The 15743-nt window shown below is 43.2% G+C and overlaps 3 protein-coding genes across 9 annotated transcripts in view; 1 reads left to right on the top strand and 2 right to left on the bottom strand.

Moving 5' to 3' along the window:
• Positions 1 to 122: 122 nt before the first annotated feature.
• Positions 123 to 4173, top strand: LOC110957382 (haloacid dehalogenase-like hydrolase domain-containing 5). Its single transcript, XM_022203370.2, has 8 exons — positions 123 to 416; positions 1160 to 1363; positions 1516 to 1628; positions 1729 to 1822; positions 1907 to 1940; positions 2056 to 2230; positions 2326 to 2514; positions 2976 to 4173. The coding sequence occupies exons 1-8, from the start codon at positions 297 to 299 to the stop codon at positions 3370 to 3372; spliced, it is 1326 nt and encodes a 441-aa protein (XP_022059062.1). The 5' UTR covers positions 123 to 296; the 3' UTR covers positions 3373 to 4173.
• Positions 4174 to 4403: 230 nt separating this feature from the next.
• Positions 4404 to 6683, bottom strand: gp9 (glycoprotein IX (platelet)). The gene is made up of 2 exons (XM_022203363.2): positions 6155 to 6683; positions 4404 to 5868 (listed from the first exon to the last, which is right to left on the bottom strand). The coding sequence occupies exon 2, from the start codon at positions 5865 to 5867 to the stop codon at positions 5133 to 5135; it is 735 nt and encodes a 244-aa protein (XP_022059055.1). The 5' UTR covers position 5868; positions 6155 to 6683; the 3' UTR covers positions 4404 to 5132.
• A 557-nt stretch (positions 6684 to 7240) lies between these two features.
• Positions 7241 to 15743, bottom strand: part of LOC110957379 (IQ motif and SEC7 domain-containing protein 1-like) — a 97854-nt gene continuing 89351 nt past the window's right edge. For 6 of the 7 annotated variants that reach the window (XM_051948944.1, XM_022203356.2, XM_022203358.2 and 3 more), the window contains 6 exons: positions 15250 to 15375; positions 15059 to 15158; positions 14654 to 14815; positions 14111 to 14287; positions 12328 to 12377; positions 7241 to 10966 (listed from right to left, as the gene is read on the bottom strand). In XM_051948944.1, coding sequence (XP_051804904.1) covers positions 10430 to 10966; positions 12328 to 12377; positions 14111 to 14287; positions 14654 to 14815; positions 15059 to 15158; positions 15250 to 15375 — 1152 coding nt within the window. In that variant the 3' untranslated portion in view covers positions 7241 to 10429. The remainder of the gene's footprint in view (positions 10967 to 12327; positions 12378 to 14110; positions 14288 to 14653; positions 14816 to 15058; positions 15159 to 15249; positions 15376 to 15743) is intronic. The other variant, XM_051948947.1, reaches the window with a different exon arrangement.

Below are 15743 nucleotides of genomic sequence, written 5' to 3'. Positions count from 1 at the left end.
AATGGTCTAAGCTCCACCTCGGAGTCTAAAATGGCAGCGGGGGTTGCGGTGCAGATGCAGCAAGAGACCCTCCTCCTCCTCATATGGCGTCATCGGGTGTCGCCCAGTCAAATTATAGGCGAGAAAATAGCCGAAAAAAAACAAGCCGAGCAAGCAGCCCAGCCTGCAGCCAGCGCGGCCGGTGCGAGCCGGCTCATGCTGCATGTGGGGTCGGCCAGACTTGTGTGATTTCTTTTTCCTCTTTTTCCTTTTTTTTTTTTAATGTTTTCATTAAAACCCGGTGATAAGTAGAGGAGATGAGGGGACTCCTGTCGTTTTACCGGGGCCTGTACACCCTGAGTAACCGTCAAGCCAGGCGCAAAGCTGGGATTGTCGGTTCTCGGTGCGGGCTTTGCGGAACTCCGTCTACCAGCAAGGTACGGTGGAGCAGCCGAAACAATGCAAGGCGATACTCGGCATCTCTTGTTACATTCTAGCAGGTTGTGTGCAACTTTGCGGATGAGGAGAGAAACGATCTTACATCAGGCAGCAGATGGAGCTTCACCGTTTCCTCCAGCTGTGATACACCGTGTTGCTAGTCTTGTTTTGATCAGCTGTAGAGGGGGAAAAAGTGCTTCAGTTTATTGATTTAGTTGCAGTTGGATTGCTCAAATATTATTTCTAGCATGCTAACGGTGTGATCAGATATCCATATGTGGTGCTGCTGCTGTGTCACTTCAGGATTCCCACAATAGAGACTCACTGGCTCCACTGTGTGTTGAAAATGCCATAAGGAGGACATTTTTTTTTCAGATTTTACTCAACACTGTGTCTTAAATGTTAGAAATACACCATCATATGTAGGGAAACAGGTCTTTATACATACAAGAAAGGAATCCAAAGTCATCCAACATGACAAATGAGCCTTTGGGTTGAGATTGTAACTCCAGTTTTCCTATAATGAATGAATGGATTTCTTAGAATTATGCACTGTTTGACATATTCTCATCTTTTAATATCATTAAAGTCTTTCTAAATCACAATTTCACCTCAGTTTTAACAATTTTTAAACATATGTTGCATATCAGGCACAGTCTTTTGTCATATTTTTGTTGTTTATAAATAAAAATGCACTTTTTGGCTCATTAACCTGCCTCCCCCCCCACACACCTTTCTGCAGCCCCAGCCAGGCTTTGGGCTGCTGTTCGACATCGACGGCGTGCTCGTGCGAGGAAGGCTGCCGATCCCTGCTGCAAAAAAGGCGTTCGAGAAGCTGGTCGACTCTCAGGGACAATTTGTGGTGCCAGTCGTTTTTGTCACAAATGCAGGGAATTGCCTCCGACAAACTAAAGCAGACCAGCTCTCACACATCCTGGGAGTGCCTGTGAGTTTCAAATCTCTAGATATATAAGCTGCAAGGCTGTGGTATCAAATAAAACTGAATCAGACACAAAACATGCACTTTTTCTTTTTTTGTGGATTGTCCCATGACTCATCTGCTATTAACCTCCCCCCTAACACTTGTTCCATTTCCAGATTACACAAGACCAAGTCATCATGTCCCATAGTCCCCTGAGGATGTTTAAGAAGTTCCATGACAAGTGTGTCTTAGTGTCGGGACAGGGACCGGTCCTGGAAATTGCTAAAAAGTATCCTGGAATCTTGTTTTGCTGTAGTTTCTTTGCATTTCTTTGTTTAAAATTCAACTTGAATAATGTGCCTCATTTCTCCTTAACGCTCCGTCTTCAGTTTGGGCTTTAAGAATGTTATGAGTATTGATATGCTGAGGGAATCGTACCCACTGCTGGACATGGTGGATCACAACAGGAGACCCAAACTGCCGGTGAGATTTTGCAACCTGGTGCAGAAATGACTTGTAATTTATCTTATACAACAGCACATGTTCATTTCCCTTCTTTCATTTCAGTCCAATCCTATTGTCACCCTTTCCAAGGTTGAAGGTAAAAACATGCCCTTTATGTTTCAAATTCAGTTTTTAATCACCTGTCAGTCTGACTTCTGATTTGTCATGTGTTATTTCTGACATTCTTGATATCTTTTTAATTCCACACACAGCTGTGATTTTGTTCGGGGAGCCAGTTCGATGGGAGACCAACCTGCAGTTGATCATTGACATTTTGTTGACCAATGGCAACCTCAGCAGTGTCCACCAAACCCAGAAGATGCCTCACCTCCCCCTGCTGGCCTGCAACATGGACCTCATGTGGATGGCTGAGGCACATTCGCCACGGTAGAAGATGAACTTCATTCATTCACAGCAACAACTAAAGCACAGTGACCAAATCAACGAGCTGATCTCCCTCTCTTTCTCTTGTTATGTCTCAGGTTTGGCCATGGGACATTTCTAGTGTGCCTAGAGAACATCTACAAGAAGATAACCGGCAAGGACCTGAAGTACGAGGCTCTCATGGGAAAGCCCAGCGAGCTGACCTACCACTTTGCAGAGTACCTCATCAGAAGCCAGGCCATGCAGAGGCAATGGAAACTTCCCATCACAACCCTTTACGCTATAGGGTGAGACACCAGGTTTTATGTCTGGGTTGCAAATATAGTCATCAGCATATGGGATAAGTAACCGAAGCAAAGAGATCATGATTAGAAGTCACTTCTGATGCTGTCTGATAGCTATGCCCAGGCAAGTATTTAAAGAAGTGGCGCAATTGAACCTCAGAGGTAACCACAGACAAGCGTTTGCACAATAATCAGTAAGAAGATACATGTATAAAAAACAGAATGCTTCCTTTTTAACTGCTTACAAGTGTTCTTGTGATGTATCACACTTTACTTTCAGAACTTGCATGTTTCACTTCAACAATTTTGATGCGACTGACATCCTGCTTCTGCAGCTGCTTTAATTTCTCCTTCATTGCTGAGGCATGAACAGCAGAAAATGAACACATTCTGGGACATTGTAGCTCATGTGGGCCCACTTTGTGCGTAGTGCCTGAGTAATCTCCTCCCTTCTACATCCTTAGGGACAACCTAATGACTGACATCTACGGGGCCAACCTGTACAACCGCTACCTGGAGGAGAGAGCTGCTAGAAAGAACCCCAAAGCTGTTGCTCAGATGGTGGCTGCCACCGGTTCCACCGCTGCAGTGCCCAGGGAGGAGGAGATGGACAGTCTGTGGGAGAGCGAGCTGGCGCTGCCCTCTGCTACCTCCTGTAAGTCTGTTCTGGTTTGCACGGGGGTCTACAACCCCAACGCAGAGGTGCCATCCGATGCAAACCGCTGCATCAAGGAGACTGTGTTCCACGGGCACCGGGACTTCAGATTCGACCCGGCCCTGGTGGAGCCGGGCCACATAGTGCAGGACGTGTTAGAAGCCGTTGACCTCATCTTTGAGCAGGAAAAGTTTGTGCCTCAGTAGAGTTTTCAGCTGGCGGGTGTCGTGTGGTCACGGATGGTCCAGGTAGAGAGGGCTTAGAGCATTAAACTGGGAATCCCACTTAATGCACACAGCTGTAGGAGCTTAACACTGTGGACTTTGTTTAACCACCTGACAGGGCATTGAGAAAATATTGGTCCTATTTTAAACTCTCAACTTTACGACAAACTTTAGAGAAAACGAATCATCTAACTGTTACTATCATCTGCTCTTTTTATATTGTTTCTTTGTGATAGTCTTTATTTTCCTGTTTTTCATTTAGGAAAGGTGTAAGAACTGCCTTATTTGACCCTGCTAAGTATTTTTTTAGATGATAGTATTGTTCTAGATTGATACAAATCCTGTTACCATCCTATATTTATTACAAGAAATTTGTCAGTGTTTTTAAGACTTATATTCAGATAACGTTTGACCTTTCTTCTCAAAGTGACTTATCGCCTTTTTAGCCATTTGTTTACCCATTTTACCCGGAAAATCTATGCATGAATAGAGTAACACTTGTACTGTAAAGGGAAATTGTTTGATGTGCAATACTGTCGTCTAATAGTACTGTCTGTCTGCATTGTCTAGTTCGCCAGAGTCCCGGCTAATGTTTGCACAGATCAGAGACGTCGTCGTTAAATGTTACCATATCTTCCTGCCAGAGCCGGGTTCATTTTTATGCTGACAAATTTTTAGTTCCAGAAGCAAAATCTAACTGGACATCAAAAGCTTTTACTTTGCATTTGTAGTATTTCACTCATTGTAAATACCTTTAAAAAATACAAGGAATAGTTACACAGGTTTGGCAAACTGTTTGTGTCTTTTTTCCCCAATTAGAATGTATCCACCACTTGTTAGAAATGGTATTGATCACTCCAATAAGATACTCATAACAGACCAAATAATGTCGAGTTTTCTTCAATAAATCCTCTGCCTTTCTGTATTTAAACATTCTTCTTGCAAGGACACAAATCAAGAGTCCAATTTGACTAACAAATGAGTTGTGAAAGAAATACACTACCATTCAAAAGTATGGTTTCACCCGGGCAAGTTCATGTTTTCCATGAAAACTCACACTTTTATTCATGTGCTGACATAATTGCACAAGGGTTTTCAAATCATCCCTTAGCCTTTCAACACCATTAGCTAACACAATTTAGCATCAGAACACAAGAGTGATGGTTGCTGGAAATGTTCCTCTGTATCCCTATCTAATTATGCCATTAAAAATCAGCAATTTCCAGCTAGAATAGTCATTAACCACATTAACAATGTCTAGACTATAATTCTGATTAATTTAATCTTCTTTGAAAAAAATGCTTTCAAACATAAGGATATTTCTAAGTGACCCTAAACTCTTGAATGGTAGTGTCTATACCATGCAGAGAGTATCCACACATTTTAAATTGGGTCTCAATAAGCTCAAATACAATTTAAAGGTAAATTAGTTCCCAATAATGCGAGGCCATTAGTACACTGACAAGCACAAAACAAATTTGGATAATTCATTTTACAGTAGTTTCTGCTGCATCGTTTGGATGTGTAAAAAATTCTCTGTATAAAATTAGTTGCATTGTAAGAAAACTAAATATCTGCGTTAAGTCTCGGTAAAAAAGCTGCAGCAGTAAAACATGAAAAAAAGCAACTTCATTGAAAAAAAACCATAAAAGAAATTGGTTGTGCTGCTTTCTTATTGCCCTAACCCCTGTCTTCCGTTGGTAGAGTCTGTGTAATTCCACTGTTGTGGACAAAGAACTCCCTCAGGTAGCTTTTATCTTTATGTTGTGCTTCTTGTGTAGCACGTCAAGCACTTGTGGCAGTAACTCCATGTTTAGAAGCGGTTCTTCTACATCCTCTGTAAAAATGAGAGGATCCGTGTCTGCACTGACTTCGGCCAGCCGCCTTCTGTGTTTGGGCCTCAGCGAGCGCAAAGAGTCTGCCTCGAACGCGGAGTGTCTCCCATCTATGCTCAGAATGAAAGTGGAGTTTCTGGCTAGTCTCAAGCTCCACAGAAGCAGAACAATGAGGCAGCACAGCATCACTCCCATTATGGTGTTATATGTCCCGTCAGCACAGCTTGGCAGGGTGCAGGAGGAAAAGTGGCCATCACTGAGTTCAACGATGGCTTTCTGAGCCACAGAGCTTGGACTGGAACAGACGGGCTGTTTTAGAACAATAGCCCTGTTCTTCAGCAGCCAGCTCCTCAGGTATTGGATCCTACAGTCACAGTGGAAGGGGTTCGCAGATACGGAGACCTTTTTCAGGCCCACAAATCGGTCAAACAGGCCTGGAGACACTGAGGTGAGCTGGTTGTCCTGCAAATGGAGCTCTGTGGTGTCTGAGGGTAGATGAGGAAGCTCTGCAAGGTTTAAAGAGCTGCAGTTGACTTTTAGTCCAGCAGGAAGGAGGGCTGAGCAGAGGCAGGGCCTACCAGCACTGTGCACATTTGATGTGGTCAGGAGGAGGAGGACAGCTATGCTTAGACCGGAGAGCATCCTGCAGGACCAGGAGAAAGTTATACTTCAGGTAGGAAAGTATTAGACAAAGAAGTGAGAATGCTTTAGAAAATTCTTACAATAAAACACATAGCAAGTTGCTATACGGAATCCTAAAATCAAACTGAGTATTAGAGTAACATTAAGCAACAAATAAATATAGTGCATCTTCATCATCTGGATTTCACTAAAATACATTTTTCTGCACAGCCTGAAGCTTCAGTAAACAATAAGACAGCCAAATGTAAAAGCAAACTCTCATCAAATATTTAAAAATGAATACAAACCTTTCAGAGTCAAGTTCCTTCTTGTGGTGCCAGTCATCGTTAAAGTCTCATTATATATTCACAGTTCTGGTTCCGATGTAACATTTGAGCTTGAGAGCATTTCAGAAGTTCTCCTGACCTGGAGGTATCTGTTTTGTAACTAACGTGTTATTGAACTCACGCCCAAAACAGAGACGTCAGTGTGAGGACTGCACCAATAACACTGCACGCTTATGGCGCATATGACATGAGGGAAATCCATCTGCTGAAATGAGATAAGGGTTTATCTATTAAAATAGCTGAAGAGAGGCGGCGTGAAGCGCTTCCACTTAGTGCATTGCTAACATCCACTGCAGTGCTGACGGGGCACTTTGCTGCAAATTACAGCTTGGAGCACGCATGGCTTTATGTGGACGTGAACGTGCACATCAAGTCGAATGCTGAAGGAGCTCGAGGCCAAAGAGGAAAGTGTTTCTTAATGGAAAACGTGGAGCTACAGAGAATAAAGGACATACACCGAGGCTGAATACCGGTGATACAAGAAAATCTGCAACCCAAGACAAATATGTGACGTCTGTAGCTCAACAGGTTAAGTGGGTGACCAGTAAGGAGGGGCTACAGTCCCTGAAGCAGCGATCATGGGTTTGAGTCCGACCCATGAGCATTTACAGCATGTCTTCCCAACACGTTTCCTGTCTCTCTCTCCACTGTGCACTAAAATAAAGGGAAAAAGGCCAAAAAAATAACCTAAAAAGAATAAATAAAGATGACACATTCACAGCTTCAGAGATGTGGGATGAAGCTGAGGGTATGAACAATCGCCTTCACTGGCTGAGGACTAGTGCAGTCGGTACACTTTTCACCCATAGGTGGTGTAATGGCACAGATTTTCTATCTCATTTCATGTCCCTTTAACGCATGCCCTCTAGTGGAAATGCTGTACCACTAGTATTGTTGGACTCTGGAAGTGAAAGATATGAAAGCCTGAAGATAAGGCACTAATGTGTATTACATTACATGCACAAAAAAAGAGAAAAAAACAGTGTCGTTTTTCCCTTTGATTCACAGTGACAGCAGCTGTGATGGAGAGCAAGAACACCACATGTGTACCATAAGTCATATATTCGTTTATTTTGCGTTCTCAACATTGTCACAGTTGAAGTTTTACAATAACTGGGGTCTTAATGACTCACTACTCACTGTACAAACAGAATGCACATATAAATGAGGCCATTCCTGTCTTTTCCTCTTTTTTTCCCCAAACGTGTCTCACGCCAGACTGAACAGCTTGCAGCAGGATGTGTCATTTGTCTGTGTGTACATTATGTGCATGTGTGTGTGAGTGGGGAGGGTTTGCATGTATGAAAAGAGAGCTGGATGTAAATGGCAGCAAACTTTCTAACAGTCTGTTTTTTTGAGTTCTACAGCAAATGTCAGTTCAAGACAGCTGGCGGCAGAGACAATCGATATGTTCATATATCACCCTTCACGTCCATCTGTGAGGTGATGTATATACATCCTGATCTTAACTGCAGATCTCGGAATAGAGTACTGATCATATACACATTATGTACATCTCCTTTAAACCCCAGTCTTGGTCCCTTTACAGCTTCATAAAGATAAACCCTCCTAACCAAGCAGTTCATCGGCTTGCACATCAAAACCCCGTATTTACACAATGAAAGCCCTCAGCGACGGAAGTGCAATGTTTTTCATGTTTGTAATTTACACAATGGCTTTGTCGATGAAATGCATGCTGAGCTTCAATAACTACCAGGATAACATGGAACAACAAGAGCACGTCAACATCAGAAAAAAAGTCAAACGCAATCAAAAACCAAAGGATGAGTCAAAACTTATAGGCTGATTCTTTTTTTCTTCCCATCAGCTCACAGTGAATAGGACACATGATGCATCAGATCCATGCAGTGCATTGTTGGGGTACTTTCTCACAAAGAATGACTAGACATTTGAAGCACTACAACACACACTTGAAATAAACAGACTCATCGGTTTCACATCATCTCAAGAATTCAGAATTATAGCAAAGATATGAAATCAATGGAAAGACACATTCAGCTCGACGTTAATGTCCCGTACGTGATATGTCTGTCGTCTGAACTTGCTGCGTTGATTCACACGAGGAGAAATGTTCGAGAAGAAGCCTGACTTATGGCAACACTTTTCTTTGTGAATGTTAAAATACATTTACAACCTGAATATTGGGACAAACAGTTTACTGTCACTAATTTACACACGAGAATAGACTCTTATTTGTAGAATGTAGAAAGTTATTCTTTACATATACCCAGTTCTTTTGTTCAGTTTGCATTTTGTAAATTATAACTGCATTTCCTGAAAAAATGAAAGTGTTCTTTCATATGTGCTTATCCAGCAAAATATTTCTGTTCAGCCCAAGGAGAAGCATATTTCTTTTATTAAAATATATACACACATTCTTCTTTCCGCTGTGAACTGTGTAAGTATTTATATATTTTTAAATGAAAAAAAAAAAGTTGTTTTTTTTTTTCACCTGAATCTCATCCTGGACAACAAGATTAAAGACCTCCACTCTCAGTACAAGTCTGCATTTTCTGAACATGATTGCACTTAAACTTGCTATGGTAACACTGATTTGTTATACAATGTGCAGAGGATAGCCTCACATCAATAACATTACATGCAAAAAAAAAATCACTTACTAGACATTCCACCGAACTCCAAGTCTGTACCTCTCCTAAGACCACGAGGACAGCCAGACGTTAATTTACCGAGAAAAGGACTCTGACAGGGGTCAAAAAACGAAAATAAATAAATAATGACGCAACATGAAAATCGCACAAATAGGAGGGAAACCTTTGCTTGTTCTTAATGTACAAAATCAGTACAAAGATATTGCACATATGTTAGAAAAAGATGATAAAAATACTTCACTATGCAAGAACTGATTATATTCACTCACCAAATCTTTGCCGGTGAATAAAAAAATATTTGAAACAAGGCAAAAGAAGATGTATGAAGTGTTTCTGTTTTTGATTTCAAGCGTCGAGAAAGCGGCTGTTGCATATGTTGAAGGCAACAGACTTAACATGTTCAACACGCTCTGTGGATCAATGTGTAACTGAGCCTCAAAGTGCAAAAAATGTCATCACTTCTGTTCTTCACTGCTTTTTTTTTGTACAATTTAAGCAGCGACAGTATGAGAAGTAAACGGAGCTAACGAGCTACCGATCGAGTTCGTCAACAGCAAGAGTTGACAGGAAAAGTCTGCTTTGAGGCTTCAGCTGTGACAGCACAGCATTTTGAGGCCCATATGCAACAGCTGCCATCCAGAGGCTTCTTCTGATTCATTTGAAAGGCGAAAATTCCAGAACAGATTACAGGCCGAACTAAATGGGAGTTCACTCCTACCAGATCTACATCCTGTTACCACTGAGTCAGTATAATACTGATAAAATTCATTTTTGCTGATAATAATTGTAAGTATAATCTTACAAATTACTTTACACACAATATACTGTACATGAAGTCTTGACTAAATAGATTATGCATTAATAATTGGCACATTTATTTATGAGAGCTAGGAGACAACACATATAGCTGTCATCTACAGTAAATACAGCACTAGAACTACGATGACCGACTCAGTTGAGTTGTTTACCTGTCCTTTGATTTAAGTTAGTGTGAAATGATTATATCTAGGTTTTTTCACTACATATGAGCTCTACGGGAGGCAACAACAAATAGCATTCATATGATGGTTGGATCTGCAAACCAAAGATTTGAAAGTTGACTTCCAAAAAGGCTGTGCACAAGAAATGATGCCACTGTGACAGAGAAAAAAACAGTCAGTCATGTTCTCATCTCAGGCCATCTTTCCTCCTGATTATGCGTAGGTAAGACGAGTTACTGAGGGAATGGAGCGGCTTGGTGAGAAAACACAGCTTCTCTTCAGCCATCACGGCCGGGCGGTTGTTGTGTGTGGTTGTGTGTGGAAAACAAAGAGCATCTTCCTGTGCAGAACCTCCCCCCCGACAAACCCCACACAAAACCCTGACGGGACCAAAGCCCCGGATCAGGCAAACTAGTAAAAGGCCCCTAGTGGAAGATTTGAGTCCGATTTCCATCCTGCATATTAGAGTGGAAAAAAAGGTGACTGCGTGTGACTGGTTTCCATCACAGCAGCACAAACACAGTGGACAGGCCATAGAGTTATGCTGTCAGTCCCTTTGGTGTAAGCAATTGTCCCTCCTTCATTAAGTCCTCTCCTTGCTTCCCCTCTCTGCGTTAGGAGCATCACACTACGGTGCTGATGCCACTGTGTTTGGGTTTGGGTCCGCCGGGCGCCGAACCCGACTGCTGGCTGTGGTGGTGAGAAGTGTGCTGCGAGTGCGAGGCGTGATGCGGATGCTCCCTGTAATGGCTGTGCTGCGAGTGGCCGTGTTGGTGTGCGTGCGAGGAGTAGGCCGGGTGCTGGTGGTACTGCGTGTGCGGAGGCGGGTGGTAGTGGTGGTGGTGGTGGTAAGGCGGCGGGTTCTGTGGGACTTGGCAGTACTGGGAATGGTGGCCGTGGTGCTGGGCCTGAACTGCATGGGCCACCTGCGCCGTGTGATGCAGGTTGGTCGGGTGGGGCTTGTGGGATATGAGAGTGGGGTGACCGGGCGGAGGGAAAGGGGCGTGGCTCTGAGATGGCGGTTTCCCTCGCTTGCTGCCAAAGAGCGACCCGAGGATGGAAGTCGATGCCGAGTTAGGGATGGAGGGATGGCCGCGGGGGGCGCCCTCACGCGGCGTGGTGGCTCTTCTTCGTGTGTTTGGACTGCTAATGATGGACCCCTGCAGGAGGGAAAGAAGGTAACAGCACGTCTGTAAGACACCGTGCTACTGCACAACACCTACTAAACTGCAGCAACAAGGCACCAGCAGGATGAAGTCACAGTTTTCGTATTTCAGATAAACAAGTAGCAAAATGTTATAGGGCATGCAAATGAGAAACTGAAAATGTTTTCATGAGAGGCAGCAGCAACACTGGGAACATTTCAGGTTGGGCGAACACTTGGTGATGAAGGGAGCCTATGTTCAAAGAAGCTCTGCTGTTAGGGAGCTAACTTTCTTGAAACAGTAAATCTGTAACAAGAGAAATTACATAAATACCGTTAAGAGCAAAGAAAATGACATCAAGAGGGGGAGAGGAAAAAAAAACATTTCATCTTCATTGCAGTCAGTGTGCCAAACCCTCTAAGAGTCACACATGCAACTTGTTATAATCAATGGAGGCATAGTTTCCACATGCAGAGGGTGTGGCAGGCAAACTCATCATCCACACTTTAGCATTCAACTGGAAGTCAGAAGGCAGAAGGAACTAAGCTCTTGTGTGCAGACTTCACAACAGGCCTGGACACTTTCCCCCCACTTTTGGGTTCAACACTACTCGACATCCAGGTAGGAATTCCCCTAAAAAAGAAAAAAGCTTTTCCTTTGGCACATGCTTGATCTAAGACTGGAGAGAGACCATAAAATGTCTTTGAAAGCAGAAAGAATGAAATTTCCAGGGTCCCAGACTTCAACCCACCACATGAACTCATGGACACATGAAATGAGTGAAACATGAATGAATGAAATCCACATCTCTCTAAGTCCATGTGAAGCCCATCAGTAGACCTCTGACTATGAAGGCTATGTTCCTCCCTGAACCTACAGCATTTAAAAGAGGTTGCGGATAAGAGAGAGAGAAAAAAGAAAGAAAGACCCAGACAGGGAGAAGGGCTGCAAGAGGTGGACAGTTTCCTAATGTACTTTCAGAGCTACCACCCTGCCAAAGAGAAGAACCAAATGAAAACCGCTTGGATGTGATTGAATGAAAGACAGAGACAGGCGACAAAGGGGGAGGGGGTCAGAGGAGGCATTAGTAGAGTCATGCTTGCTTGAAGGTACAGTGTATATTGGTCATATAACATGACCAAAACAGGAGATCTCTGGCTTCCAAAAAGGGGCAGGATCAGAGGCAGGCAACCCATGCATGCACACTAACTGAGGCAAGCAGGTTATAAGGCATCCCAGGAATAAAAATAAATGATCCAAACAAATGGACTGAGTCTATGAAGCAAAGAAGGTGTAAGACCAAAAATAAATGGAGTGTTTCACAGTGCACATCATCACATAGAGAGTAGCTTGGATACCAGCTGCTTCCAACTTACTTCCATATTGCTGTCTAGTGATCCTGCACTGCTGCGACGCCCCCGCTTGCCTGCCCGAGACATGCAATACCAGAGATTAGAGATCGACAGCACTTCTGGATCGACTACAGACGTTTAGGCTGCCCACCAGTCCCGTAGGGGGCAATGCAGTGGATTGTGACTGTGAGTAAGGTCCAAAATATGGGCGGGAAGAAGGGGGGGGGGGGCATTCAGGTCTGAGAAGGTGGTGGTTGACAGGTGGTACGGTGGTTTTCTTTTACGGTGAAGTCTTCGCTCAGTTTGGAAACTAAAAGCTAAAGCTGCATTGAATTTTTGCTAATTTCATTTTTACAACCGCACTTCAAACCAGAAGCTAAGTAAGTGGGTAATACTTAAAAATTTTCATTGCATAAGTCTCAACCAATATGGGCTCCATGAGCAAGACGTCTTATAGGCCAAGCTAACATCCACTGTAGGGAATTTTACCAAAAGACTTGCCACCTATTTCTCAAAAAACCTCAAACAAGATTGATGCCAAAACAAGCTTTTCCCAAGATTCTTTTGTCATTCATTCCTAACAAGATTTTCATACAGGTCAGGGTTGGCGAAAAGTCGGTCTCAGTGATAGTCACAAAGGAGGGGACACATTAAAAGCAATACAGTGGTTGCTGCACATGGAATGTACAGGCATATACAGGTCTGAGGGTGGACAGAGCACTTTTGCCATTGTTAGGCACACTCAGCCAATGATATATGACCAATAATTACACATAAACAGGAAAATCCCTGATGTGTATGGACATAACACAGTAAATACACATGGAATGGAGTATGGCAGGAAAGAAAAAAAAGAAAACACTTTTAAATGACCCCACTATAACATGCCACATCCTGCATCGAAAAACGCAGGAGACAGGAGGGCAGAGAGACTTCTCTAGACTTCTTCACTGTCTGACCTATCATTTCCCATTGAGGTAGTGATCATAAGAACAAAGCAGATCATATTACCAACAGTGAGGCAGACCCCCTAACTGGATTTCATTTTGTTATCAAGTTAATCACCTGATAACTTCGCATAGCGGTTATCTGTAATGAATGAGATGTATTCTTGCTTCAGAGACAGCAGCTGTGTAAAACACTGATATTCATGGATATGAAATGACTGTTAACGCCTAAATCTTGTTCTCGTCGCTGCTTAAAGGATGGTACACAGCAGCACTGATTTGTTTGGCTCACAAATATACGCGAGAGGAAATGATACACATGAGTTCCGGATATAAAGAAACAGACCATTATGAAATGTCGTTGGAGAAAACAAACTCAAGAATGTAAAAGTGCTGAGTAACGAAAGAAGTGAGGATTCAAAACATGGATGGAAATGCCGGTAAATAAACTCATCCAAATGAACAAGGGTGAGAACTGCCTGTCAATTTCATTCATCACTGAGAAGACAAATCTAGAAAAACTGCAACGCTAAACCTCTTCTCAAGTAGGTCTGTATTCAGTCTTTTAATCGTGGAACGTTGGAGCAGACCTTAAGTCTCTCTAAAACAAAGAATGCTGAGAACAAAGCACGTTAAACATCGAAGGAAACACCGTTCAGACCAAACCATCCAATCATGAGGGAGTTAGATAATGGATTTAAAGGGGAGGACTCTAAAAATCAATGTATGGTGCCGTGAAACAACATTTTGCTATTTTTATCCCCTTGATATCATCACAGAGAGGTGGATGACAGAAGGAGAGTACGTTCTATTCTCCAATAAAGAACCAGCTGTTAAGAACAAAGACATTTTGGCTATACCTGCTTCAGAGAGGTCTCTCAGGGAGCTGCTGAGGGCGCTCCTCTTCAGGCCCTCCCCCATGGCGTAGCTGTCATCCAGACTGGCACGGTTCATGTTGCCGTTGCCAGCTTCCTTCTTCAGACCGGAGCTCTGCGACATGCTGGGCCTCACCACCCCCTTCTGTTTCTCCAGCTCAGCTGTGGAAAGGAGCCATGGAAAGACTGAGGTAAGTGGCAGCGGTTTTACGTCTCACTCCGGCCAGGGAACGACTTTTAAACTTTCCTCACGTCTAGTCAGCCACCTTTCACTGTCTGAAACTGAACGAGGAATCCAATATGAATACATTTTGACATCTTTTTTTGTCTTGTTTGCGACAATTCAGACATCTTTGAGTGTCCAGAGTAACCTGCTGTCCCTTCTGGTAGCCATCCTGTGAACTCTGTAAACATTCTCCCTTGTACACTACTGCAGTTGAGTAATGAGGACCATGCCCTGTTTCTGCTTCACATAGTCTGAGGTAGAAAAGACTTAAGGGGGGATGGGAGGGGAAGAAGTCAGCTCACACTCTATTCTGTATTTCTCCATTTCCTGGACCTCTGCGATGGACTCTCGCAGGTCATCTGTGAACTTCTTGCGGTCCTGAGGGTTAGGCGCATTGAAGTTGATGAGCACTTTGATGTCTGCACCTGGTATCGCTGATGTAAGTCTGATCCCATTTGGGTAATCTGGGGAAATGGCAAACAGACAGGGAGAGGCATTTACAAAAAAGGCGACTGATCAAAATGGAGGCAAAACACACTGGCCGAATCTGTGTGAAGTTTAGAGAGTATAAACAATGTCACAGCCCATTGGGTTGACTGCCCATTTCTGCTGGATGTGCTACTGTGCTAGATCAAACCTCGGGAGGTAAACACTGTCAGCAAACATGCAGAAGGGATGTATGGACGGAATAAAACGGAGACACTTACACTGATTTTCAAACAGCATGACTTGCATCCCGTACAGAGAGAAAGACTGTCTGAAGCTGTATGTCACCGAATTCTTCTTCTTCTGGAATATCTTAGTTACCTGAAATTATGCAGAGAGAATACCATGAGGGTTGGAGAGGAGAAGGGGGGATTAGAGGAGAGGAGATTAGAGGGGAAGAGAGGGCTTTTACCACTAGGAGGTCATTGAAGAGGAAGATCTCCCGCTGGTGCAGGCCCAACTTCTGGAGCTTGTTGGGATCTGGCACTTCAAACAGGCGGCAGTAACACACCAGTCGGCGATGGGGCAGCGACAGCACCTACGAGGCAGAAGGAAACAGCACAGATACACTTCAGAGATAATTATGGCCTCAGTCGATGGCGTAATAAGGAACAGAAGTTGCTCTTCCACTAAGAAGAATTTAAAGAAGTTATAGCCAAGGGATGACTGATGTATTCCGTGTCTATGTTTCTGATCCTTGAAGCTATTTGTGGCGATGTGAAAAAAAAAAATGCATTTATGTCATTAGATGATCAAATTTAATGTGTCCCATTAAAAGATGATAGACTTTATTTTCTTTGTGGTAATCCCATAAAAAGATCAGAAGAAGAACAACAAACTCATGAGAATGAGTAATGACGAACTATCGACTGTGTATGATCCAATATATAAATGAATAAACATAAT

The sequence above is a fragment of the Acanthochromis polyacanthus genome, chromosome 6, assembly GCF_021347895.1.
Source record: "Acanthochromis polyacanthus isolate Apoly-LR-REF ecotype Palm Island chromosome 6, KAUST_Apoly_ChrSc, whole genome shotgun sequence".
In the NCBI taxonomy this organism is placed as follows: Eukaryota; Metazoa; Chordata; class Actinopteri; family Pomacentridae; genus Acanthochromis; species Acanthochromis polyacanthus.
The sequence above is the reverse complement of the archived record's forward strand: the minus strand, read 5'-3'. Positions and strand labels throughout refer to the sequence as shown.

Bases quoted from the DNA above. Each gene is read 5' to 3' on its own strand.
- LOC110957382 (XM_022203370.2), top strand. From the start codon at position 297: ATGAGGGGACTCCTGTCGTTTTACCGGGGCCTGTACACCCTGAGTAAC. The intron at 417-1,159 runs GTACGGTGGAGC...ACCTTTCTGCAG, and splicing joins GAACTCCGTCTACCAGCAAG to CCCCAGCCAGGCTTTGGGCT. The intron at 1,823-1,906 runs GTGAGATTTTGC...CTTTCATTTCAG, and splicing joins ACAGGAGACCCAAACTGCCG to TCCAATCCTATTGTCACCCT.
- gp9 (XM_022203363.2), bottom strand. From the start codon at position 5,867: ATGCTCTCCGGTCTAAGCATAGCTGTCCTCCTCCTCCTGACCACATCA.